The sequence below is a fragment of the Carassius gibelio genome, chromosome A13, assembly GCF_023724105.1.
Source record: "Carassius gibelio isolate Cgi1373 ecotype wild population from Czech Republic chromosome A13, carGib1.2-hapl.c, whole genome shotgun sequence".
NCBI classification, from domain to species: Eukaryota; Metazoa; Chordata; class Actinopteri; order Cypriniformes; family Cyprinidae; genus Carassius; species Carassius gibelio.
Genome location: NC_068383.1, coordinates 4,319,091 through 4,346,801, shown reverse-complemented (window position 1 = coordinate 4,346,801; position 27,711 = coordinate 4,319,091). Strand labels below are relative to the sequence as shown.

General features: G+C 36.9%; 2 protein-coding genes across 4 annotated transcripts in view; one reads left to right on the top strand and one right to left on the bottom strand.

The window, feature by feature from the left end:
* LOC128025927 (protein archease) overlaps positions 1 to 1,846 on the top strand; it is a 7,013-nt gene extending 5,167 nt beyond the window's left edge. The window contains exon 7 of the mRNA XM_052612540.1: positions 1,213 to 1,846. Within this exon, the coding sequence (XP_052468500.1) occupies positions 1,213 to 1,299 (87 nt within the window). The 3' untranslated portion in view covers positions 1,300 to 1,846. The remainder of the gene's footprint in view (positions 1 to 1,212) is intronic.
* On the bottom strand, positions 1,170 to 27,711 carry LOC128025922 (butyrophilin subfamily 1 member A1). Of its 3 annotated transcripts, none has more exons than XM_052612533.1 (4): positions 27,546 to 27,711; positions 18,222 to 18,569; positions 17,562 to 17,837; positions 1,170 to 2,498 (listed from the first exon to the last, which is right to left on the bottom strand). In XM_052612533.1, exons 1-4 carry the CDS (start codon positions 27,589 to 27,591, stop codon positions 2,386 to 2,388), a joined length of 783 nt encoding a protein of 260 aa, XP_052468493.1. In that variant the 5' UTR covers positions 27,592 to 27,711; the 3' UTR covers positions 1,170 to 2,385. The 3 variants fall into 3 exon arrangements, with proteins under 3 accessions (XP_052468493.1, XP_052468494.1, XP_052468495.1); XM_052612534.1 differs by lacking the exon at positions 1,170 to 2,498 and adding an exon at positions 4,483 to 4,626; XM_052612535.1 differs by lacking the exon at positions 1,170 to 2,498 and adding an exon at positions 16,427 to 16,654.

Sequence of the window (27,711 nt, the reverse complement as noted above, 5' to 3'; positions counted from 1 at the left end):
TATGTTCCCAATCGGTTTATGGCTGTCACTCTGTTAAATAAACCCATCTGTGCTTTATTTGCTTTACATTCAATTTCTGCTGAATCACATCTACTGTAGTTAAACAGTAGCACATTTATTTGCCAGCCACTTGGTAGTTCTAATCATAGGACAGTTAAGATTAGGAAATTGCTAATAAAGCACTGCTTACAAACTGCAAATCTGTGACCGTATCTGTCACAAGTCCAAGATGGACAAAAGGGAGCAATAAAAACCACATCCTGTAGTGTGATACAATTTAGTGGTGAATGACTTCAGCTGTTTTTATGCAAACTAGTCCTGAGCCAGATTCTCTATTAGAACTCTAGTATATCTGACCTGGGCAGGAAAGTTCACCCAAAAATTTAAATTTGATGAAAATGAACTCACCCTCAGACCATTCAAGATGTAATTGGAACAGATTTAGAGAAACCTTTTAAAGCTAATTTTATGATGCAGTTAATGCCAGATTTAATTCCATAAAGTCTTCACAGATTTCTGCCTTTCCCCATTCAAGTGGTTAAAAATAATCAGATTGGCTAGTGCATTATGTGACATAAATACTGTTATAAATTGTTTCCTTCAATTTATGATTCTGTGAATATTACCTTGAGCTATAGTAAAATACTTGTCTGGGGAACCCATTATCAGCAGATCCATTTAAATAGAGTAAGTAAACGAGTGATAGGATTCACAACCAATGTTTAGTCAAACGGTCATGCTCCAGATTCACATAACTGGAATGTGGTTATGTTTAGCCTGGGCTTATTAAACCCAAAAATGAACTTCTACAGAACATTTACTTATCCCAGAGGGCATCCAAGATGTAGACGAGTTTATTTTTTCAGAACAGATCTGAAGAATTTTAACATTCCATCACTTTCTCACCAATGGATCTTCTGAAGTGAATGGGTGCCGTCACAATGAGTCCAAACGGCTGATTAAAAACATAACAATCCACAAAAAAATTTATCATTGTTATGGAGAAATGTAATCATATTTTAGCTGGAAACAACACTTTGATGTAAAAAAAAACAACAACATTGATAATGGATTTATTACAGACTCGTGTAGCTGCACAAGATGTTAATTGATTCCATTTGGTGCATAAATTAAACATGCTTTTGTTTAAACCGACAACAGACTGCAAATATGTTAATGCTTTTATTTAGAATTGATTTTCCTTTTTTACAGGGAACAGAAGTGAAAGCAATCACCTACTCTGCAATGCAAGTACATGACATAGAGAAACCAGAGATCTTTGTCATCATCGATATTTAAACATCAAAAATATATTAAATACACTTTAATACCTCGTGTTAATTTACATGATTTTTAAAGATTGTACCTTCTAGTTGGAATGGACATGTGAGGTGAAGGTGTCATTTCTGTAAACTATCGAATGTTATGTGGATTGTGGATGGCTGAAATACCATTTTGTTTTTTGGTCCGATTTTCATTCTTAATAATAATATTAATGATTGGAAATATGAAAAAACACGTAACCCAGAAACACTCATGATCTGAAAAATACTTGTTTAATTTGCTTTTGGTTTAAATTATTTTCTTTTTTTAAATCATATACAACACACTTGGTCAAGCTCATTGTTTATACTCAAGCTAAAAATGAAAATATATATCTTGTTAATATTAATGCTACAATGAAAGTAAATTCGAGCAAGTCTGTGCATAGTGAAAATCTTCAAAACCATCAGGCGTACAATGAGTGTTTTGTCTTGAATATTCTTTGTGATATGCATATTTCATAAACATTTGTATAGTCAATGTTTTAAAATATATCACTCTTCATTGAGCTGTCATTTTTAAAGCTGAAGTGTATAATTTCTTGAGTAAGAAAGATCGAGAGTCTTTTCTTAAATTCAAGCTAGGGGTGATTAGCGGGGTCACACTATTGTTTGATGTTGTCACTTTAGGTTTAGAATAACATTGTTTTCCATAAACTGACATTCAAAAGAAGCCATGAAAATATGATTTATGTAAACCATTCTAATTTCATTATAGTATAGCATTCTCCCTCTTATTTTTAGGAATGCTCTAAATGGCCTGAAATTGACCTTTTTGTGAGGGGGAGGGGGGTGGGGTTTTTCACTAAACAACTTAAGATACAGTCGCTATAGTGAATTTGAGGAATTTAGGACAGCAAAGTGAAACAAACAACGTAATGGCCACAAAAAACAAAATCACTTCAACATTTTTTCTTGTGTTTCCATCCCAAATCTGTATTGCATAAAGTCTAGTAGAGCAGCAGTATTCATTTAAATACAAGGATAAAAACTTATGTTGGAGGCACTATAGGAAGAGCAGTAGTAGTTACTTTTCAACAATCCTTCCTGTATGGATATGAGGTCATCTGTGCACGTTATGACAGTATAACCATAAGAGCAGACCTGTCGTGCACAGGAGGAAAAAACACAATGTAGACAGAACCACAACTGGGGTTCTGGAGCTCCAGTTCCCATCTAAAATAAAGACAGACAAGAGGAACATGTTAATGACAGGTGACTCCATATGTCTTCTGTAAGAACATTTTAAACAGGATATTCAATTGTGTTCAGATTTACATTTCTTTTCATTTTCATATGTTGACTTTGAATAGCATTTTATGTCTAATTGTATCCTTTCATACACCACTGTTCAAATGTATAACAAGACAGTAATATTGTGAAATATCATTACAACTCGAAATAAGTTTTATATTTGAATATATTTTAAAATCGAATTTATTCCTGTGATGCAAAGCTGAATTTTCAGCATCATTACTCCAGTCTTCAGTGTCACTTGATTCTTCATAAATCATTCTGATATGCTGATTTGTTGGCTTAAGAAACATTTCTGATTATCAGTGTTAAACAGCTGCTTAATATTTTAGTGGAATCTATTTTTCCAGGTTTCTTTGATGAATAATACGTTCAAAAGAACAAAGTTTTTAACAAACCTTTTTACAAAATGTTTTTACCGTCACTTTTGATAAAAATTTTATGCATCATTGCTGAACAAATATATACACCATATCCCAGCTTGATTTCTATTATGACCACAGATTATGCGTCTAGACTGAAATGTCTAAAAAAAATACCGTTCAGAAAGTTTTGCATCATAAAACACTTTCAATGGAAGAACTGAAGGAAGGAAATGATCTAAAATCTTGTCAAAAAAATTTTTGCTGACAGATTCCTCAAACTTTATGCAATTTATAATTCTTGCAAAACACCCTGTAACTAAATCAGGAAAGAGAAATAATTAAAGCTGACATTGTCAAAGAGTCTGTACAACAGTGAATCCACTGCAATGCTCAAACTCCTGTTCCTCCTTTGTTCAAGACAGAAAAACAGGCTTTTGTGTTGTAGTCTTGCAGTGTCACCTTCCAAAAATTTTTGGCTTTTATTCTTTAAATGAATTCCAGTTTGGAAACACACGGTAGGATGATGCTTATTCAAAACTCTCAGAGGAAAAGAATGTACTGTCAAATATCTACGAATGTGGTAGCTTTCAGACAATGAAGGACTGACCCTGCACTCAAGAACTAACACAACAAACACAGAGATTCAATGCACTGGTCGTTTGAAGTTACAAATCAAATACACAACAAGTAAACTACAGACATTGTTCAAATGACAATATGACATTCTTATTTCAAGGAGCATCTCAGAACGTGCCAGAAAAATTACAGGAAGCATCAGGGCTGGTTGATCTCAGCTCAAGTCCTTCTCTCTAACGGAGATATTTTGAGACTCCTGCTAACTTTTCACCTCACTTTTTGTTGCAGTAAAAAGAAAACAAACTAAAAACCAAAAAATGTTCTGAAATAGAAAAGGGAAGACGGCATAGTGCAAGAACAGAGTAGAAAAACAAGCAGCAAATAAATCAGCACTGTTGAAGTGCCGCAGGACACCAGCAAAATCCCCCAGTTTCATCAAGCCTTGGCCCAAATCACTAAACTTTGTACACCATCACCATAACAACACAACTCAGGCCAACAAGACTCCCATCTGTGGGACTGATGCCGACAGAGCACTGAAGGATAATGGGATCTCCAGCCAGAGTCAATGTTTGCTAAGAATCATTACAATCCAGACGTTAGTGTTACGGAGGTCTAATGCTATTCTGATTGACTGAAACTTTTAAAGAGTTTGCAAAACATGGCCAGAGTTTCAAAACAGGGACCCTACAATAAGAACCCCCAGGGATCGTAACGTTATGGAAAAGTTTTGACCCTGTATGATATTTTAAAGAGTGGAATTCCTTATATAGGCACATGTCCCAGAGGAGTTCATGCACATCAGAGCGAGAGATAGAGCAGCCCCTCGGCGTGCTCCCTTCGGGTCAAAGATGCAATTGTGAAGGATTCATCATTTTGTTTTTAGACCACAAAATCAACAGTCACCAAGGGAGTGTGGTTTCGGCTGAAAGATGAAGCCAGCATTATAAGGGAACAATGGATACATTGTTTCTTCCGGGGCAACAAATGTTTTATAAACTAATTAAAATTTAAGTCTCAGGTTTTTTTTTTTTTCGGTTTTATTCCTGTCGATGTCACACCACGGCACACATCCAGGAGCTCGGCTGTTTCCCTAGAGAAGCATAAAGCTGTAAAAAAAACCATCAAGGGTTAAAAACTAAAGACTTTTAGGTGATATGAATGATGCAGTATCCCTCTAGGTACTCACGGTTAACATTAGATTGGTAGAAACGGTGTTATGCACCCTTTAAAGCACAATGGGACAAACAAAGCACTTCAGTTCAAAGTACTCTTGAATTGGAGTCATATTCAAATTAGAAAACATGAATTTCATGTACGTTTTTTATTTATATTATTATCTGTAATGAAATTGAGGTTTAGGTGTTAAAATGCTTTCTTCTACAGTACAACCCCATATCATGAGCTGACATCTTAATTCACTCAAATAAATGACATGTCTACCACTGGTCGACCCATCGAACTGCTTCATGAGATTAATAAAAAAATGTTTCTGCTTGCAAGATTGATAAGATATTTATGTTGTTTTTTTTTTTCTGGATAAGAATAAGATCTTTATGTTTTTCTCTGTAGTGCCTTATAAGTTTGAACAGAGCTTTGAGTTTTATTGACATTGTTTGATAAGCTCGATGAGATCTTTACATTTTTTGTTTACTGCTTGATAAGATCTTCCCTTTATTGCGTATTCTCACTAAGATTGATAATATCTTACATTTTTTTTGTGTGATGCCATTTTTAAAGTCAATAGGCACATGGAGTTATTTTATGTAACTTGTGCACGCAACTGCTTTAGGTTGAAAAAATAATTTAAGGGCAAACTGTGTACCAGAGATGCGCAGTTTTGAGAGTAACTAGACATCTTCCATGTAATGTGTATGAGATATGCATGTGTTATGGGGTGATATGCATGTGTTATGGGGTGATGTGCACTGAGCAACATCATTGGCTCAAAGGTCCTAATCTGTCCTTCAATGTATCTTTTTACATTCTATAAATAGTGGGGTGTGAGTCTGTGTGTTATCTTTTCGCACACAGACTCAAGCTGTGTGTAAACCAAATCATTCTCTGCAGAGAATTAAAGCAATACAAAGACAAAACTCTGTTTGGTTTTTCATTCTCAGTCTTCACAGTTATGTTGTTATTACTTTATTAAGTTAGAATTTCTGCAACAAACTTTGCGACGAGTGACGGGATACCATTGATCGTCCAGGACCTGAGGGCGTTAGTTGGCTGATCACCGTAAACCCACAAACAGTTAAGCCCTAAACCCCAAAAGGATTCAGGGAAGGGGGGACTGAGGTCTGAGGGCTTGTGGAGTAAATTATTCTATGTTTAGCAGGTAAGTGAAAATAGGTCTGCGAGTAAGCAGGACCGTCTTGCAAGGATGCAAGATGAGGGCTGATAAGGCAAGACTTCGTGCGAGTAAGTGAGTTAAAGAGTGACGACAACGTGTGAGGTAAAGAGGACGCAAGGGGTGTTGGAATGTCAAATCTAAGATCTTGATGATTTGGACAGTCCAATTTACAATGACATGAAAAAGAAATATGGGAAAATATGAAAGTCATAACCTGGATTTAGAATCGAAAATGAAAAGGTACCTTTTAACTTAACAGTCCTGAACCATGTAAAAGAGAGCTTGGGAAAATGTGTGAAAAAATTAAGAGAATAAATAATTAAAGAGGAGAAAACAAAAACATAGGAATTTTTCTAATTTACTTTAAAACCACAGGTGTGAATCAGCAGAAAGCTGGAAAAAAAAACCATTTAAATGCCATTAAAAGTCTCTGGAGTAAGGTTTTCAAAAGATTTGGACGCGTTTTGTCAAGATTTCAGCCCCACCATGCAAACACTTAAACTTTTGGTTATGCTCAAATTGGGGGCAATAGACTGGCAGAAGATAAGACCACATTTCCCATTAAGGCAATCCTCAAAAGAAGAATGCAAACTGGAAACACGCTGACAATGAGGCATATCGTCCGGCAGTGAAAACACTGTGTCAACAGATCAAGAATTTCCAGTCAGAGTGAACACCACCAAAAACACACGGAAGAGGGAGAGTATAAAGACAGTCTCAGAATGATCCACATGTTTGCTTTTACTGAAGGGAGAGGGGACATAGGAAAATGTCACTGTCCACATTTGATTAACCAAACGGCGGCTGGACCAGAGAAAGCTGAGGCAGACTGACAACGGAGCCTTTCACAGCAGAAGCTTGGGAAGGAGGGGGGAGTCGGGAGCAAAATCCACAAAGGCCACACAGCACAAACACACAAGTCTGAAACACACTCACACATTTCCTCTAAAGCTCACTGCAATGAAGAAAGTATGCTTGCTCGTGTTTCTGCTCACTGCAACGAAGAAAAATGCTTGATTTAATACATGATGATCACATTGAAAGATTAGAAAAAGACAAATCTTCTCTCTACAAGAACATCTGAATGATTTATCTTAAAGAAAAGTGTTACGACACAAGCTACCTATGATAAACAAACCAAAAATATAATCGCTCTTACAGCCGGTTTAGTTTATCGGTCGTAACACCAATCAACTTTCCCTACATTATGCGAAATACCATGGGAGGCAGTGCTAACCCAGATGCAAGGATGTGTGTGTGTGTGTGTGTGTGTGTGTGTGTGTGTGTGTGTGTGTGTGTGTGTGTGTGTGTGTGTGTGTGTGTGTGTGTGTGTGTGTGTGTCAGCTAACAGCCACCCAGAGATTGGTCACACATCTGAATTTTGCCCCAGCCTCATTCTTGCCCCAGGTTCTCAGTCCAGCCCAAGCATGAATATGGTTTTTGTGCAAGGTTTCTTTTTTTTCCTTTTTCCTCTTTATATTAAATAACTAACAAAAGCCACATATAAGATTATGTGTTAAAGGAGTTGAAAGGGCTGAAACTCAGTTATTAGAATTGATTAAATAGATCCAATTCCAAAATTAAGTGACATTTCTTTTGTCTACTTCTGCATCTGGTTATACTGTCACAGAATATTTCACTGTACCATTGAAAGTGAAAAAAGTGAAAGTCATGACATTTGCCAAGTATGGTGACCCATACTCAGAATTGTTGTTCTGCATTTAACCCAGTCAAGTGCACACACACACAGCAGTGAGAAGTGAACACCCGGAGCAGTGGGCAGCTATAGATCCAGCGCCCGGGGAGCAACTGAGGGTTCAGTGCCTTGCTCAACAGCTATTCAGCCATGGGTATTGAGGATGGAAGAGAGTGCTGGTCATTAACTCCCTCCCACCTACAACTCCTGCCAGCACTGAGACTCAAACCGGCGACCTTCTGGTAACTTGTCCGGCTCTCCAACCATTAGGCCTGTCCCAATGATCGAGTCTCGAGATCCAAGTGCGAGGGCAAAATTTTTTTATTTTGCATATCTCAGTAAAGCAGGCAATGAAAAACGTAGGAAGACGATGACATAACTCCAGATGAATACCTTCCAGGCCGCTCAAGCTGCAGTGACTCTAACCCAGCACAGGAAACTCAGGTGGGCGAGGAATAGGGTCCAGACCACTCAAGTGCAGTAACTCTAACCCAGCGCAGGAATCCCAGGTGGGCGAGGAATTAACGAACCAACAACACCAACAGGCTTGCCAGCCAAACTTAAAGGCAGCGCAAATGAGCTGCAGCTGGCGCTCATAGACTGCAGTTGCAGTTAACAGACGCACACAATCAGACAGAGATGCAAGATGAACGCACAGACCCATGAACCGTGAAGGCCACAGCTACATAGCTGCTTGAGACATGAAAATTATATCTGAAGATCTTTGCCCTGACCTGAAGGTGAACTGAAGGCTTGCCTCTGGCAATTACGTTTTGGTTGCACCAGCAACTAAAGCAGAGTCTGAGGTGTTGGAAAGTTTTGACGATGTTTATAATGAGAATAACGAGCCAGTGTGTTATATTGCTGGACGCACCATCAGTGAGTGCAAGAACGTGCTGACGCCATCTACAGTGGATTCAATCATTTTCCTCCACAAAAACATGTAGGCCCAGCCTAATCTTGGGGAGTAATGGTTTTTCAAATGATAACTATATATTAATTGAGTCTTAAATGCAAAATGTAGACGAAGTATATAGGCTTATTGGCATTATTCTTTTATTAAATTTCAGCTGCTAGTGGCAAAGTAAATCCAGCGGAGCCTTTATCTTAATTTTGTTTTGAAAAAATAACCATCTTAATTTAGAATTTATCTTGATTTAATTTAAGAAACACCTATTTTTTATTGATGTGTTGGCTGTATGAGCCTATGCCTATTTAGAGTGCTGAGATGTTACAGAGGACTTATTTTATTTATTTATTCCAACTTCCAAGTGGCCTATAGCCTACATTAGTCATGAATAAATTGTTAAAACGTATATAAATGACTCATTCGTGACAAAAGGCAAAAGAGCTGTGTTCATGCGAACATCTGAGTAATGTCAAGCGTAAACGGGTTCGGGCTTTTAAAAAGCTGTAAAATGTACTTGTCAGGCTTGGGCCGGAATCTGTCGGGCTCGGGTCCTGTCGGGCCTAACTTTTAAGGCCTGATTACATCTCGAGTGAGAATGGCATGAACTTTAAACATTGTTTTCTACTGTCAGAAAACTGCCTTCAAAATTTGTTAGAAAGAGATTTAATGTGCAAACTGGGAAGTGGTCCAGTGCCAAATTCACACTTTAGCCACAATCCAACAATCACAGTTACATATTTACCAGTGTAAACTGAAAGATGAATTATGTGAAATGCTGCAAAAAGAAATTATGCCACTCTCTGATTTGATTCTCTTACATGTTTCATTGAATTCATTTGAATTGGGTGGAGACAGCAGAAGAAAATGCTGAATACAATACATCACTGTCTGCATACCGAACGTGTTTGCATGGGCCTGCTGTTAAACTGTACGCACAGTCTGTGTGATTGTTGAAGCAGAGAAAGCATTTAAGAATGTATTACTGCTACAAACATCACCAACGCTGGGACTCCCAAACCCAGAGATCATTTTTTTACAAACTGTTGAGAGAATGGTTTCATGACTTCTGTTCCGTTACAGGATCATGGGGGAGACCTGTGGCCTATTTTTCAAGTAAGCTCCATCCGGTAGCAGCAGGCATGCCAAAATGTTAGAGAGCTGTTGCATCTGCAGAAAAAGCTATTTTATATCTTCTAAAGGGAAATTGTGGGGTACTCTGATGTGACTTTGCTCATGCCACGCATGGTCTCTGTGATCCTGTTAGAAAATAAAACATCCCATTTGTCAGCCGACAGATGGCTCAGGTACAATGCAATTCTGTTTGAAATGCCAAACATCTCAATTAAAAGATGCACAGTGTGAAATCCTGCTACACTGCTCCCTACAAAGCAGGATGGGGAAGAACATGATTGTTATGCCTCATTTGAACAGGTCAGTGCACCAAGACCATATTTATGCTGACTTAATTTTATTCATTGATGGTTCAGCATCTAGAGACCTAAACAACTGGCAAAACAGAGCAAATTTAGCTGCAACCACTGCATATGCAACAATAACAACTGGAGCACTCCCCATACTTGCGGCTCCCCATCACAAGCGCCTGCATGACTAGCATTGACGGAAGCTTGCAAAATTGCTGAAGGACAAAGAGTTACTATTTACTCAAATTCTCTTTGATCTTTTGGGGCTTGTCATGATTTTGGGGCACTGTGTAAACACAGGAATTGCTAAAGTCTGATAGTAACCCTGAGCTAAACCATGATAAAATAGCAGCATTGTTAGAAGCAAGTTTCCTCCCAAAAGTCAGTTGCTATCTACAAATGTGTCACAAATTACAAAGTGATGATTTTGTGTTTTAGGTAACAAGCTGATACCACTGCGAAGGATGCAGCTATGACAACAGAACCTTCTTTTACCTGTGTAACATTTAACAATAACTCATTCATACTCCCTTCTGAATCTCTGAACACTCATGCAAGTTTTTGCCATAGCAGAGAAGAATAAACAATGGACGAAGGCCGAGAACAATCATTGGCAGAGTACACTGAAGACAAACCATGTCTGCCAAAACACTTTTTCCCACACAATGCAAAACTTGTACATGGATTAGATCACAAGAGTTAAGGGGGAATGTTCGATTCGCTAAATCAATATTTCACAATGGGATTCATTTCCTTTGGGGATAGGCATTGTCAATCATGTATGATCTGTGCCTCAAGCAAAGTGGACAGAGGGCAAATGATGCCTCAAGAAACACCTTTGCAAATGAAGCCATCAGTCAGGTGTGACATTAAAGAACAAATTAATGAAGTTTGGCAAAAGCACTCCGCATTGTGTTAATGTATGTAAGAATGAGAAAAAGAATAAAGTCTAACTTGAGTCCATTTGAAATTAGGTTTGAAAGGACAACTTCCAGTGGAGTAGGACCAGAACCACAACCACTGTCCTCTACAGCCTTGTGTGAAGATGACATGCTAAACTACTATCAATAGTAGTCTCTTGTTCCCTCTCAGATATCTCAGCAGTTCAAGGATCCTCTGCCTAAGCCAGCAGAAGGAGTCTTGCATGATATCAGGTCTTGCTGATAACACATTGTGGTGAAAGCGGCAGAGAGAGCTACATGGGTGCACGCAAGTCACTGCAGGAAGGTTCCAGCGTCACCAGAGGACTACATACCAGTATAGTGATAGATCAGCTGCCCCGTGCCAAGGGGAATGTCTGGCTGACTTAGGTGAATAAACACACAGTGTTTTATGGGAGCTGTGTGAAACATGTGCATGAGCTGTCTGCTTAACATCACTTTCACACACAGAAGTCTAACACAATAGCTGCCAATGTGCCTGACTACGATGGTACCAGTGTGCTGGAAGACTGGTATTGGCTGTGTGGACACTTGACCACTTTTATAACAAAACCAAAAATCCTCTGAAAAGAGCCAAGAGAGAGATCAAAAAGAAGTGTCCTCACTCAAAGATCGAGCAGACAAATCCAAAAAAAAATTCTGGCGCAGGGGGTTAGCCTTCTTCAAATTGAAGTCCAAATCACGAGTTATGAACTGAACACTACTAAGGTGAGGGAGGGCGTCAAGAAGGAACTCACTGGACTACAAAACAGACTTGTCCTGGACCAGCTCACTGCATCTCCTGGTTGGGGGGGGGGGGGTGGGGTTTACTTGTTGGAACTGCATTTGCATGTATATTCCTGATAATGATGCTGATGGCCACGTGATAGATGTGGGTATTAAGAACATGACTAGTGCAATTAACAGGCAGACATCTAGAGAGGTAAATGCCGATGATGACTGGGGATGGAATTGGCTTAAGGGTTTTTGGCAGAAAGCAGAATACATTGGGTTAATTGCGATTTTAAGCCTGGCCATGATTTTATTTTGCTGTGTATGTGGCCTTGTGTAGCGGGAATGATTAGAAGAGCTGATGAGCAGATGATAAATGTACAATGTCTTGTGTGAAAGTAAGAATAATGTGAGAGCTTCTGATGAAAATTAAGAAAACAATGAGATGCTAAATCTGACACCTGCAGCAGCTCTACAGAAGAAGAGTAGTAAGCATCACATGCTGTAGAATAAATAGGGTCTAAAGCAGGTCATTGTCTGTATTATGAGATGATGCCACCGGAAGGAAAGTTAAGAAAGTTTCTTCGGTTTGAATATCACACTACGATTTTTACATATAACCAAATATAAGAGTTATTGTTTTCTTTATTGCTTGCTTATATGTTAGGAATGACTATAATGTCTCTATTTGTTTCTCTGTTTTGACATGGGATTTACATCCCGTGGTAACTAGGATTTACACAAGCTTCAGTCTGGATCCAGAACACCTGAGAAGAGATGATACAAAACCCTTCAGAGGACCTTGATGTCCTGAAACAACATACTGAACTACCAAATTTTGCTATACATTTCATTGCATCATATAATAATTGTGAATTGTGTTCATCGTCTGTTTGACTATGTCTTTAATTGATTTTTCGGTACATTTCTGCCATATGTACATTTACTGACAGTCACCACTGATAAACTACTACTAAATATATTGTAGTACCGTAATTTTCTGTAAAGAGGCTTTGCAAAAATTTGTATCATAAAAAGCGCTATACAAATAAACCTGAACTAAACTGAATATAATAGTTTCCGACACCGCTGTATGCCGTAGATCAATCACAACAGACTAGGCATCTGACCAATCAGACCAGAGCAGGCTCACGGAAAGGAGGGGTTTAGAGAGACTGAATCTTGAAATGCTTCAAACAAATCGTTTGAGAATCACTGGAAAATGATTTGAGATTAAATGCATATTTTGAGAAAACGAAAGCATTTTTTGACCTTGCTTGCATGTAATCCTACTGTAAGAGACTTCCAAAACAATATTAGGAACCGTAAAAATGGCATAATAGGGCCACTTTAAATGTTTAGTCAAAGGGCAAATTTGACAGAAGTCTTTGAGAACCATAGGTTAGATGATATGGCATGACATGGCATATGTAGAAATTTGTGCAACCCAAGATTTCAATTAGGGGTAAATAAAGGGTAAGTCATTTTCGCAGTATTTTGACATCATACAGATCAGGCTGCTTAAAGTCGAACACACAGCTGCTGCTGCCACCTTATGACAATAGGCAAGGTAAGGCGAAGGCAAGTTTATGTTATGTTAGTTTTACTTGACTTGGGCTGGGTTTGTCAGTCTCTCAACAGTAGCAAAAAGAGTAAGAATGTTGTTTAAGTTACTGTTTGAGAAGAAAATCTGTCTAGCTGTGGCTAGTTTCACATTAAAAGCATGAAGGCTGTCTTTATAGATGCTATAGTGAATTTCAAGTTTCGTCTTAAACCACATCCGTTCTGCTTTTCTGCATTGTCTTCTCCAAACTGATTTCTCTCTGCTAATTTTCTATTACAGGAGCAACATAAATCAATAACATTCTTAACTGTTGAGTTAAAAGAATCAAGGAGAATATCAACAGAGTCTGCATTAATGCTTGGTGTTGAAGATATAACCTCCATAAACGGCACACTAGTGTTCTTGTTAATACAAGTTGACCTCTTCAACAAAGGCTGGAGAGGTTTTTGGAGGCCTGTAGATTATAATAAACAGAATGCATGGAGCACCTTTCAGCACCATCCCTAGATATTCAAAAGACAAGTACCGACCACATGCTTGCATTGATAAACATCTTTAAATAGAGCAGCTGCACCTCTCCTAAAAGTCCTGCAAACACTCATGTAAGTAAAGTTAGGAGGGGCTGCTTCATTGAGGATTGTTGCACTGCAACGGTCTTCTAGCCTTGTTTCGTTTAGAAACATAAAATCCAGATTATTTGTGGTTAAGTCATTGATTAGAAATTATTTCTTTTTTAGTGAGTGAATGTTTAAAAATGCTAACTTGATGGCAGTGCTTTGTGACTTTGTGGCAGCGTTCGGAGAGCTCTCACAGGAGCAGGGCCCACAGGCTTCGGTGGATGAGGGGCCCAGCATTTTTTAGTTGATATCTGGGGGCTTCCAGTGAATGAGTGGGAGAGTTTGGTCCCAGCATACACCTGTTCCTCCATTTTCTGTGAGAAGCACAGAAGTGGAGATGCTGGAGAGAGGGATAGTGTGTCTGGTGAGCGGGGCTGTGGCACTTGTGTTTCCAATGACTGTGATATGTTGTCCTGGCTTCCCTGGTTGTTTTCCAGAAAGTCGTCCTTGGGTGCTGAGTCTTGGAATGGTTTTGATACATCACAATCGGTCTGTAAGGAGCTCTGTTGGCAGGACTCAGGATAGTGACCATGAGCAGTGCTTGTTGTGGCTGCGCCCTTACGAAAGGAAAATATATTTACCAATATATTTCTTAAAATATATTGTGATATATTGTAATATATTATTTACCCTTTTTATTTTCTAATATTTTATATTTTTGAATACATTTAATAATATATTGATGATACATATATTATATAATATATTGCAAAATATACAAATGATTGCCGCTTTCAATATATTGCAATATATTGGAAAAAAATAAATATATATAAGAATATATGCCTAATATATTACATGATATTTTCCAATATACTGCAATATATTTTTGTTTCATAAGGGCGTGGTGTTTTCAGTGTCCTTGTGGGATGTGTCAACCACATGATGCCTCGGACCAGGTGTGTGTGTCCTGAATGAATTGACACTCTGCTGAAAGATGACAAAGGGAAAAGTAAATATTTTCCTTAAGCACTCATTCACCAATTTGTTTAAACCCTATCTGGTTTAAACAGTTGCCTATGGCCCCAGAAAAGATTAAAGTTATTGATGAAATTCACTTCTTTTATACTGCAAGTTCTTTGTAGCCAAGTGTTCAGCCCAAGCATCTGTAAAACATATTTGTTCCCCTTGCTGGGAGTGGTCCACTGATGAATGACTGAACTTTGAGTCTTCGAAGTGTTTCAAAGAGGTCACTAAAGCACTGACTGCTCTTTTAGAATATCATTCTTTCCCACATGGATGAGGATTTGACTTGCAGTCTTGTGCTTCATCAGAATGTTCCGAAGTTGCTTGTTCACATCAGAGACCGTTGCTTGAGGAAGGCAGCATGTTGTTGTAGACCTGCTACTAATGTTTCTGATAATAGTCGAATCTGATTTTTCGTGTTCCTTTGGGTCTCAATCCCTGTTTGTGCCATTGATAAGTATGGCGATCAGTTTCAGATTCTTCCTCTACACTTGGTATAAACTGTTCAGTAGACAGATGGGACTCACCGGCTGTATGCTGAGAGGGTTCATGACTTTTGGGCTGCTGAGTGTTCCACCTGTTTTGGAAGTCCAGGATGTAACTTTGTTTCAAGAACCACAATTCTTTGTAGAAGTTTGCAGCAGTTCATGCAAAAAGTATATAAACAGGAGATATTTTCTCTCTCTTCTGTTTGAATGTAGGCAGCTGTTTTCCCATCTCAGGAATGTAAGCTGCTGGCAGCGGAAGGCAAAGTCTTCTGTCTGTAGTATTATTTCAGTCCCATAGAGTTTTTAGTTTTAGTGTTTGTGCCAAAAAAAATCTGTTGTTTGAGCACTGTGCTAAATCTGCTATAGTAAAAATATTAATAAGAAGCAAAGCACAGAGCAGTAAGCAAAAACATCTGAATGTTAGCGAAGCCGAAAGCCAGATAGATTTACATTTCGAATTAGGTAGTCGGTCATCGATGACAGTAGCTCTAATAATTTCTGCTGTCCGCCAGCTGCAATCACCAATAAAACTTAGTTTTTTTCTATATAGTCATAGTATAGTATATATTAATTTAATGGCATGTCAGCATCAAAGGCTATTTTCAATGCAAAAACAATAATAAAAAATACAAGTATAACAGAAATATTAAAAACCAGCAATCAAACAAACACAAGTTATGTCACATATTTATATTATTTCACATCTATGCGATAGAAAATCTAAAACTTTTACTAAACTCTTTAAGCGAGTTCACTTCATAAGAGTTTTCTCTGTACATGAAAAACTAGACAGTCCAATAAAATATGTTTAACAGAAAGGGGAACAGTACATTGTCTATATTGTCATAAATACCGTTATCGCAAATATTCTTGAAATATCTTGATATAATTTTGAGGCTATATTGCCCACCCCTATTTAAAAGTATTATGTATATGCTTACATTTTGTCACACCAGAGCTGTAGCTATCATTTAGAAGTGACAGAAATGTCAAATACAATAATTTTATGCATGCATGTATTTTTATCTCTTACACTATGAATTTGCTATGAGAAATCAAATACACTCCTGGACAATAATCAAACATTTGTAATCTAGCTGTTTTTTTTTCCAATTGCCAATTTTAGGATTGTTTTATATACTACAAACAATTATTTCAATTGTAAGCTGAGAATTAGGCAGAAAATATGCTTTATAATTTTTGTACTGTAATAAATGATGTCAATTAGCACTTAATCAATCATAAATTGTATATATTTATTGCGTTTATTGTCATTACGTTTCATCAGTTCATTCTGCTTTTTTCATCTTAGCTGCAGCTATAGATGGCTTTGTCCATATTAGGCATTTCCTGGCAAGTTCTTGGAGCGTGAGATCACTTCTCTTTTAGTGATAAAATTTCTTCATCTCATTTTCATAAAATAAAACGCTATAGAATTTAACTTTTGCTATCCATTGGCGAATGATGATCCTGAAAGAAAATGTGCATAATGTCAGTTTGCTATAGCAAAGAACGCTACTTACATGCATCTGATTATCAGATACACCTGGCACTCTTAGTTCAAGGTCATTGTTAATGATGTGGTTATTTTAACAGTTTCTTTCGTACATTCGGTTGAACGAAATTGTTAAAACACATTTATCATTCAATGGAACTATGCATATGCTTTAGACACTCACATTTTTGCTCCGTCAATGCAATAAATTAGCACCCTTGACTGCTCAGTTAACATCGTCGGTATGACCAAGAGCCATTAAAAAACGACAGAAAAGCAAAACTACTTAATTTAAGAATTACTGGCCACTAAAGAGAGATCCCATGTATTCATTTAGCTTGAACACTGTTCAAGGTCTCCATTAATTTGTGCTTGTAGTAATTTAATGTGTATATATTTTGAAAGCATTGAATCACTATAGAGATCACAATTTTTTATTCTCGGCTTTTTTAATCGATTACTGTCCGAAATTGATGATGCATAATTCAAAAATCCAAGATCGATGCATAGGCTTATGCATCGCCAGGGTTAGTAATCGATGCATTGAGAAAACGAGTGAATCATTAGAGCCCTTAAATGTGATTCTTTTGAACTATCAATTCATCAAAGAACCCTGAAAAACGAATTTAATTGGCTTATACAAAAATATGAAGCATCTGAAATGTTTTCAACATTGAGGATAATTAGAAATGTTTCTTGAGGAGCAAACTATCTATTTTTACTTTTTACAATATTTTCAAATAGAAAACCATTCATTTAAATTATAATAATGTTTCACAACTAATCATTTAGCTATACAAAACTACTGAACACAATCAAATCAAATTAAATCATTGATGAAATACAATCAAATACATTCTTATCCCAGAAAGAAATGCTTACCATTGCTGATGTTAACATGCCTCTGTAGCTTCTGATGCACAGCAGGGTTTTCAAGAGTAAATGTGACATTTAACACTGGACTCTGGGTTTTGTAGCTGCTTTTTAAGTAGAACACTCCTCCGTCAGGTTCAGATGTAACCTCCACATCGCCAGTGAGGTTCTGACCTCCTGACCCCTGCCACATGACCTCTGGCCTCGGGTAAGCCTCCATCTCATACTGGACAGTCACATCGGTGGAATTGAGAAGGATGCTTAACTTCGGCTCGGAATAGAAAGCTGAAGACCCAAAACACACACAATGATTTACCAGATCCTCTCTCACATCAAACTAAGTAGAAGTCAAAATTATAATGACAGAATATGAATTAATACGACTTGGTATATGCATTTGTACAGAGTACAAGAAACTCATTTAATTGAATTTAAAAAGCAACCTTATTTCATTTAGTACTAGAATAACTAAAACTGACATAAAAATGATAAAAATACAGACCTATAAACATAAAATGAAAACACAAACTACAATTAAAATGAAACAAATATATAAGAATATAAAATATAAATCTAAAATATAAGAAAAAAAATATTTAAAAATCAAAGCTATTAATAAAAGCTACAATGGTATCTCAGTGATACTGTACTAAAATAACACTGGCGTACCTGCGTAGACCAAATGCACCACTCCTCTGTCAGTTCCCTTGGAGTTGCTCACTATGCACACATACTTCCCTGCATCCTTCAGTCCAAACCTGGCTATACTCAGGGATGCATTTCCTTGAGGAATGTCCTGGTGATTTAACTTTGTCCGGTTTTGATAATCAAGGTTTTGTCTACCGAGCTGGTCTCTCCCGTAGTAGAAGCTGTGCACCACCTGTGCGTTTTCCTCCCGTTGCCATGTGATCACCAAATCAGAGAGGTCAGAGACTGGTTCATATGCACAGGGAAGATGTGCTGTGGCTCCACGCACCCCGAGAACAGGACTGGAGGGGACCGTGACGCTAAAGCAATCTGCAGAAAGCAATATCAACTGAGAGGCTGTTTTGAGGAAGCACAAATTTGCATATTCAACAACAGGTACAGAATCCCTTTTTCAGGACACTATACTCATTTTGAAATAATTTCGCAAATTCTAAATAAGTTTTACAGATCTTGAAGTGTTTTTCGTGCTTTTTCGATGAACTATAAACAATAAAAGCACATGCAACTGTGGAACAGTCTATAGGAAACGTACAGTTTACAATTGAGAAAAAATGAACATCACAGTTCCAATAATTTAGGACATTAAATAGAGCTTTCTACAGACTCTGAAAAACACCAGAAGAAAGATTAATAGCATTCCTGATCTGTGTGAACAAGTCCTGCTGCATGTGGACCGCAAATGTGAAATGTAAGCGACATAAACAGATTTACAGACAGACATCTCACAGCAAGACATACATAATCTTTCTCAGTCCATTAAGATGAAATGCACTGCTGTAGGGATGAAATGATCACCAGGTTGATGATAAACCTTGATTAAAAATGTACGACAGTTAGTGTTAACATTTCATATTTGAATTATCAATAAAACTATAATAAAATTATCAGTATTTGACTATTTAGATTTCAAACACTTGTGGTAAATACTGCTCAGAGTCAAGCAAAGTTAGTAACAGTCTCACGTTTTCTGCATGAAAGAAGGCAGAATGCAGTGAGAAATTGCATGAAAGAATGTATGAATAAATAAACTTCTTTCCTGCTGTCAGACAGAGGATTCACATTTTGGCCTGTCTGCCATGTATGTTTAAACCAATGTGAAAACTGGACGAAATGTTTGTTGTAAATCTTAATCGGTAAATGGAAAACAAAGCTAATGCGCTTTCTAAAAAAATAAATCTCAACACTTTGAATAATAAGGTAGCCTATGTAGAACGGTTTATGAAGCAGATGAAATGCCTTTAAGTTAACAGTTTGGCTCATCCTTTTCAAAAAAAAAAAAAAAAAATGATTTAAAGACTGAATTGTGAGGTTCATCATTTTAAAACTTCTCTTTTGTCAAAACTTTATTTGAACACATTAGTAGATAACATGTTAGAAGTCACTTAACCAATAGTTTTTTTGTTTAAAATTTGACAATTTTTAAATGTTATTATTTCATATGCAAACAAGTGCACAGGTCTGCTAATTTTAATTGTTGTTCGAATACGAGTACTTTTTGGACATTTCCAGCACATTTTAACATCATTTTGATATACATGATCATTGTGTTCACTATAATTGTGAAATTTTCTTTTGATATTGACCCCCTCTTTGTTTAGGGAATCATTATTCCATTTCTGTTCATCAAAACCTTCCACAAAGGCAACACACATGCAGTTACAATAATCATTAAAATATTGAGAGCTTCAAGGACAGCATGCAGCCCATAAGGCTCTCTGAAATTTTTAATGACTTTTGTATTGGTTGATGAATGCATATTGCATAGGGTTTCTTTTTTTTTAGAATAGGCAAAAATATTTAATACAGTATCAAATATTTTTCACCCATTAGAAATTCAAATCTTTTTCATTACCATGGAAATCCTGGCACTTTGAACAGCATGAAGGATGCAGCCAAATAGAACTACAACGACGCCATTGTTTTAGTCACAAAGACTCTATAGTTTGAACTTGATCAGTCGCCTTGACTAAAAGCCACTTGCTATATTTTGAGATTTTAGTGTACTAAATTACATTTATGCATTAATTATAATCCATTTTTGCCCTGTTAGAGCACAGGCATACGTTTGGTCTCTTTTAATTGAAGACACTTGTTACATTTTTGTTTAAGTGAAAAACTTTTATGAAAAAAAAAATACTTTAAATTTTCAATATATTTCAAACATATTTTACTCTTAAAACTGTGGTAAAATCAAAGCAATAAATATAAACAAGTTTTGTTCTAAATTTGATGTTGAGATCTAAAAAAAAAAAAATGCTTTCAGGAAGATTATGTTTAACAAACTATTCCACAAGGTGAAATTCAGAAGTAAATGCCTGGTGAGGGTCAAAAAATCTATCGGTCCAAAATTACTGTCTGAGATGTGATGACAATGTAAGTTTCATTGCATTATAATTTTCTTGTTAGCCAATCCAGATGCAGAGCTGCTGCAATGTTCTTCAAAAATATTGCGGAAAAAGAGAACATCAAAGTGGAGAAGATCTTGTTTACATCAAACTGAAACCAAGCTGTTCACACAGAACGCATATTTGGCATATTAAACTATGGCCATGTAATAAATGAGATGTACATCTAGCCGGTTGTTATTGCAAAATGAGACTAAACCACCCTGTTGAGGTTTATTCTGTGATAACAACTAGCTGGATATACTTCGTCTCCTACATAACTTAGCAGCCAGAACTGTAATTGTACCTATTCTGGAGGATCTCTCAATCAGACCTTTGTCTATATCTGTCTGTTATAAAGATTTTTTTTGTGACAGAATAAAACTTAAGCTTTCAAAGCTTAGAAACAGCATATTTTAAAAGATTAATATCATCTGGAATTTATCCTCTTATGTAACCAACAGTGTTTTGATTTTAATCATGACTCGGGGGCTCTGGCCAGTGGGAGTGGGCCTGTCTTAAAAATGTTAAAATGCCCCAGTTGTTTACAGCCTCCTACAAAAATTGGTTTTGATCTATATAACTAATTTTGCCCTTCATGACAAATGTAAGGGGGGTGAATTTTTGTATAACTCATCCATTTAAAATTATATTAAGCCATACATTTCTGCATAATTAAGAGCATGGCCACTTGAGTGACAGGTGGATTGCACTTCTGTCACCACCGTCGAGCTAGGTGGGCGTGGTTTCAGCAACCAGCTCCCGCCTCTTTGCTCATTTTCAATTATCGTGGTGATACACTGCCAAGATGGTGACGGCTGACTCCGTCCACTTTGAGCTTCAAAAACTCTCTTCAGAAACCTTAAAGTGACATCACAGACACTATATCCATGTTTTTATACAGTCTATGGTTTAAAGGGGGGGTGAAATGCTATTTCATGCATACTGAGTGTTTTACACTGTTAAAGAGTTGGATTCCCATGCTAAACATGGACAAAGTTTCAAAAATTAAGTTGTACGTTTGAATGAGTATTTTTGTTCCAAAAATACCTCTTCCGGTTTGTCACAAGTTTCGGAAAGTTTTTTTCGAGTATGGCTCTGTGTGACGTTAGATGGAGCGGAATTTCCTTATATGGGTCCTGAGGCACTTCTCCCGGAAAAGCACGCGCTCCCGTATAGCAGAGCACTGAGAGCAGAGGCATTCACTGATCAGAGCGAGAGCGTCGCGAAATGTCACAAAAGAAGTGTGTTTTTGGTTGCCAGGGCAAGACAACCCTGCACAGATTACCAAAAAAAAAAAAACAGCCTTAAGGGACCAGTGGATGGAGTTTATTTTTACAGAGCATCAACGGAGTTGTGCAAGTGTTTTTGTTTGTTCCCTGCATTTCGAAGATGCTTGTTTTACAAACAAGGCCCAGTTTGACACCGGATTTGCATATCGTTTATTTCTTAAGGATAATGCAGTCCCAACGAAAAAGGGTCACGATCGTGTGTTGGAACCGCAGGCGGTGAGTAAAACTGCTTCAAATATCTCTGTGTTGTTAACTTAGCTATCGGCGCGTAAGCACATCAAGTAAACAACATGCAATGTTGTCATCAAACTGCACTTTCCACATGCACACCTTAATAAAAAAAAAAAAAAAAAAAAAAAAAAAAAAAAGACGACAAAGTGGAACTTAGTAATTTTCCAAAACCGCTAAGCAAATATATACAGATTTAATACATACCACATAGAGACATCGTTGCTGCTGCTGCTCTTGTTAAATTTCAGCCTCTGGATCTGATTCTGGATCATAAATTTGCGGCTGAATCTAACTGTTAGCCATGGTTTGTTTTGGATGATGTTTTTTTCCTCACGTTAAATGTCACAACTTCCAAAGCTCTCAACGCAAAAGCCTACTCGCGCTCGTGATTCTTTAGCTCCGCCTACGCCTCCAGGCTATTGCGGAGTCCCAATTCGCATACTATCCGTCCTAAATAGTATGCGAAACTAGAATTAGTACGTCCCAAATCGTAGTATGTTGAAAAGAGTATTCGAAAGATACCCGGATGGTCTACTATTTCCGGTTAGAATTCGAAGTGCAGATCAATGCACACTCTAAGTGCTAATATTGCCCACAACCCATTGCGTGCAGGAGGGAGGAGCTTTGCGATGGCTTTGCGGTGATGTAAACATGGCAGCCACATGCAGCAGCGGAGATGCGCCCTCAGCTTTTAAGTGTAAGAATTCAAATGTTTAACCCTAATTAAAGTTATATTTTATTGTCTCATAATATTATTGGGTTTATGTTGTGCTAAAAAAGTACCGTGTTTATCTTGTAGGGTCCGATGAAGATACTGAGCGCCTCATTAACTGGCGCATTGCCAATGATGCCCTTTTCACAGGAAAAAGAAACGCGGCGATCAAAGGTTTTGAGTAAGTAGCGGCATGACGTCATCGAAGTCTGTCCCAGAACGTGCATACTCTTTTGCTACACACTCAAAAGTATGTACTTTTTCCTCACAAAAAAAGTACATACTTTTAGGTCGTAGTATAAGTAGGCGAATTGGGACTCAGCGTATCTTTCTCTTATAAATATAATAAAACAAAAGACTTTTTGGAGTTATGAAGGATGCAGTACTACTCTATAGGTACTCAAGATTAACAGGATATTTAGTGAAAACGATTAATTATGGCCAAATAAATAGAAAATTTGGAAATAAAATAATAGATAATTAATAAATAAAAGATAAAAAAAGACAAAGATTTAGCACATCAGGGCAAATCAGGACACATCAGGACACATAAAACATTCACATTTGCATCCCTCACCAGCTACAATATTTGGCTCTCCTGGGATGGATATTATCTCCTCCAGTAAGTGCACCAGATCAAATCACAGTTGTAAGGAAATAGTAGTGCTTACACACAACTATGTTGGAGATGGCCTGGTTCCATCCCATGTACATGTTTTTTATTAGTTGCTAGGCAGTTAGTTGAGGGATCTCTGACTGTACTTCAAAAACCCAACCTGAAATCACCAAGACGTTCTATTCTTACACTCTAGAGGTGTTTTCCAGGGATTCCATAGAAGGACCATTTTAGTTCTCCAAAGATCCATTCTCAAAAGAACTATTTTTTTTTAGTATGGAAAAAAATTCTTACAAAAAAATAAATACTATTTTAAGAATCGAAGGAACCTTTTTCCACTATAAAGAACCTTTTGTGCAATTAAGAAGGTTCCTTGGATGGTAAAGGTTCTTCGTGGAACCATCAACCCTTACGAAAGGAAAATATATTTACCAATATATTTCTTAAAATATATTGTGATATATTGTAATATATTATTTTCCCTTTTTATTTTCTAATATCTTATATATTTGAATACATTTAATAATATATTGACGATACATATATTATATATTGAAAAATATACAAATGATTGCTGCTTTCAATATATTGCAATATATTGGAAAAAATAAATATATATAAGAATATATGCCTAATATATTACATGATATTTTCCAATATACTGCAATATATTTTTGTTTCATAAGGGAATACAAACTACAACAAAATGTTTTAGCATGTAGATGCCCGAAGCCCCTCCAACAAAGTGTATGGGAGTTTTTTTAAGAATATTACCTTCAATAAGCCACTAGACTGGTGTTATATTTCCTGTCTGTAGGGCATTCTGGAGTATCACTCTTTAGAAATGGCCTTGATCCAATCTATGTTGTATTAGTATTTTCCAAAGATTGATACTGTACTCTAGAAATCCCCTCCAATACAATAGACAACGCCTGCACCGATACTCAAACCTGACATGGAAAGTATGAAATCACTGTTATCAAATGTCCGACGGCCAGAGTTAAACACATGCAAACACTCTTTAAAGCTGCAGTAGGTAACTTTTGTAAAAATATATTTTTTACATATTTGTTAAACCTGTCATTATGTCCTGACAGTAGAATATGAGACAGATAATCTGTGAAAAAAATCAAGCTCCTCTGGCTCCTCCCAGTGGTCCTATTGCCATTTGCAGAAATGCACCGCTCCCGGTGAGAAACAACCAATCAGAGCTGCGGTCCGTAACTTTGTTTGTGTTCAAAATGTAGAAAAATTTATATAATAAGCGAGTACACCATGAATCCATTTTCCAAACCGTGTTTTTAGCTTGTCCTGAATCACTAGGGTGTACCTATAATAAGTGTTTATATTCTAACTATTTTAGATTGCTTCGGGGGTACCGCGGCGGAGTAACCCAGTACCTTTGTGATTCTTCATAGACATAAACAGAGAGAAGTAGTTCCGGCTACAATGTTCTTCCGCAAGACGCAAGCAGTTCTGTTTATAAACTGCTAGAGCGTCAAAAGTTACCTACTGCAGCTTTAAATTCCTATCTATTGACAAACCTATCTACCTTTTTTACTCTACCAACTTGATGTTTGACGAACAACAAAATGGCAAAGAAAATCTAACAGGGATACACTAAAGGAGAATGTTCAGTTCAATACACATTCTAGAGAACTTAATATTACACAGGCCATGTAGACTTGAGCCAGTGAGTAACATCCTAAAAAAGCACAAAACACCCAACAACAGGCACAGCCTTCTAAGGCAATGAAAACACTCAAAACGCATTAGTAACTTAATATTTCAAAAATTCGGCCCTATTTGTAAGTACAAATTTATATGTGCATGTGTATATACATATATGATAAATGATTCAATGGAATAAGCATTTTAAAGAAGTTGTGACTGAAATTTAGTCCATTTCTGAACATTTACTCTTTCTGAAAAACTTGCTCACACACACACACACACACACACACACACACACACACACACACACATTCGCCCTGCTATAACTACTGATTTAGTTGCTTTCCCATAAACACAACGTCAAACTGTAATTCAAGGAAAACTATAATTTCGGAGAATCCTTGTTTACCTGTCTGCATCTTCAAGGCTTCCTTTATGTACGGTTGCCACACCTGCACAGCAGACCTACTTCATCATAAGCCCTATAACCAGAGATCTAATTACCACTCCTAGGACCAACTGGTTTTGGCATTAATTTAATTTAAGGTTTTGAATAAAGGCTCTCTGGAAAATCCTTGGTCCTTTCATAATGCTTCTGTGATATGTTTTAAAGGGATAATTTATCCAAAATAAAAACTATGCCATCATTTACAGACACTCATGTTGTTCTATGACTTTTTTTCTTTTGCAGAACTCAAAAAAAAGTTATAGCGAAGTCAAACATATATTTATATTTACATATACTGGTATTTTTGAAAGTGAAATGCATATTTTAAGCAGATAATTACATATATTTATCATGACTATATTAAAAACTAGACAAAAACAGCATTTATAAAAGAGATTTCCTTTCCTTCTCTTAACTGGACTGGCATATGTGAAATGCCGTTCCCTCAGTAGACATTTTCCCATCTGCCTGTGACTACTGGATATAGATACATAATCAAAAAGTTTATCAAACCAAGTGCAAGTTATTAGAACAACATTAGAAAGCAGTATGGACTCATACACACTCACTTGACCTTCTTTTGTTACCAGACATTTATTCAAAGATGAATGGAGAAAAACATGCTATGCATCTGAACTCTTGACTCAAATTCAACATTTAAAAAGTTGCACATCCATGCAATGTTTTTAGAATGGAATGAGATCATTACTTTAAATTGCAACATGAATGACTGCCTAAAGTTTAGCCTGGTGTGAAGTGTAGGGCAGGGAGGCAAGGAGACGATGAAAAAAAATTTCTAGCAGCTCCCTCTTCACAAAGAATGTTAACAGGCTACTGCAAAAAAAAAAAAAAAAAAACTTGTCCTTGAATAGAAAAAAGGTCAGTGCTCAATCAGTACTGAAACTGTATGTCTGCTCGTCCAACTTTTTTCCCCCTCAAATTTCAAACCATGATTTATGGATAGAAGTGTAGGGGGTTCTTGTCCTCTGAAATAATACTTCCACTATCAATTCCACTTCCCAGACGGATTATGAAAGAGTTTGTTTAGAAGCCAAAGGTTATAGTTTTGTACTCACTCAACTAAATGTGAAAATGACAACAGAAATAGTTTTCCGTTTTATCATTTTGTGTATATGCGAAGACAGTGACCTTCTGTCGCATCTAAACACAAAGCAGGGTCTGTGCAGCCCACAACACAGAAAAAAGTGTGCGACATTGTGGTTAAGATAGAGTCTTCTGAATAATTAAGAATTTATCAAACAATATGGGTTTCATTAAATGGCTGCATAGCCAAGATTGTTTCTCCCAGTTAAGAGATAAGATTAAATGTTTCACATCTTTATCAAAAATAGCAACGTTCCAAAAATTATTTTGAAATCTCAGATGGTCTACAAATCCAGCTATTCAAAACGAAACACTTCAAACAGAATCATATATATAACCTGGAATATGTATAAATGTATTATTAAAATATACATCACAACTATTAGCTACTACCATAAACATAAATAATAGAATTCCAAAAATGCAGCTCTTTTCTAAGTTGTAAAAGTTGTCTGGTTTAGTTTTGCCAGCAGATATTAATGAAAACACTGTAGTCAAGCGAATCAGACAGATTCCACCTGTTGTGAGCTCACCGTTTTCTGACAGTTTCGATCCATCCTGAGTGGTTCAGGAGCAGAACGAGAGAAATTGCGTGCCATACTCGAGTTCCCTGACAAAACTGTTCTTTAACTCACACAGGTTGCTTGATTAGACATATGCACACATGTTCACTTCGAGAAAGCGATGCAAAACGCATTTTCTACGAAGGAAATAGTTGTATAACCTAGAACGCGAATAATCAAATCATAGCATTAAGTGATCAAGTTTAGTGTTGCACACAGAAATACTAAGTTACAAAACGCAAATCAAATCTTTGTACCGACCTGCACAACGCAGTAAGATCCAGAACAGAAGAAAACGACACAGCATACTTTCAGATGAGGATTCTACACTTTGTGGAAGTTAAACCCGCTCTGGTTTAATTGTGATGCCACAAGTAGCTAGTATCGTATCATTTCACCCCAGATGGTTTTAAACGGACGTCGGACT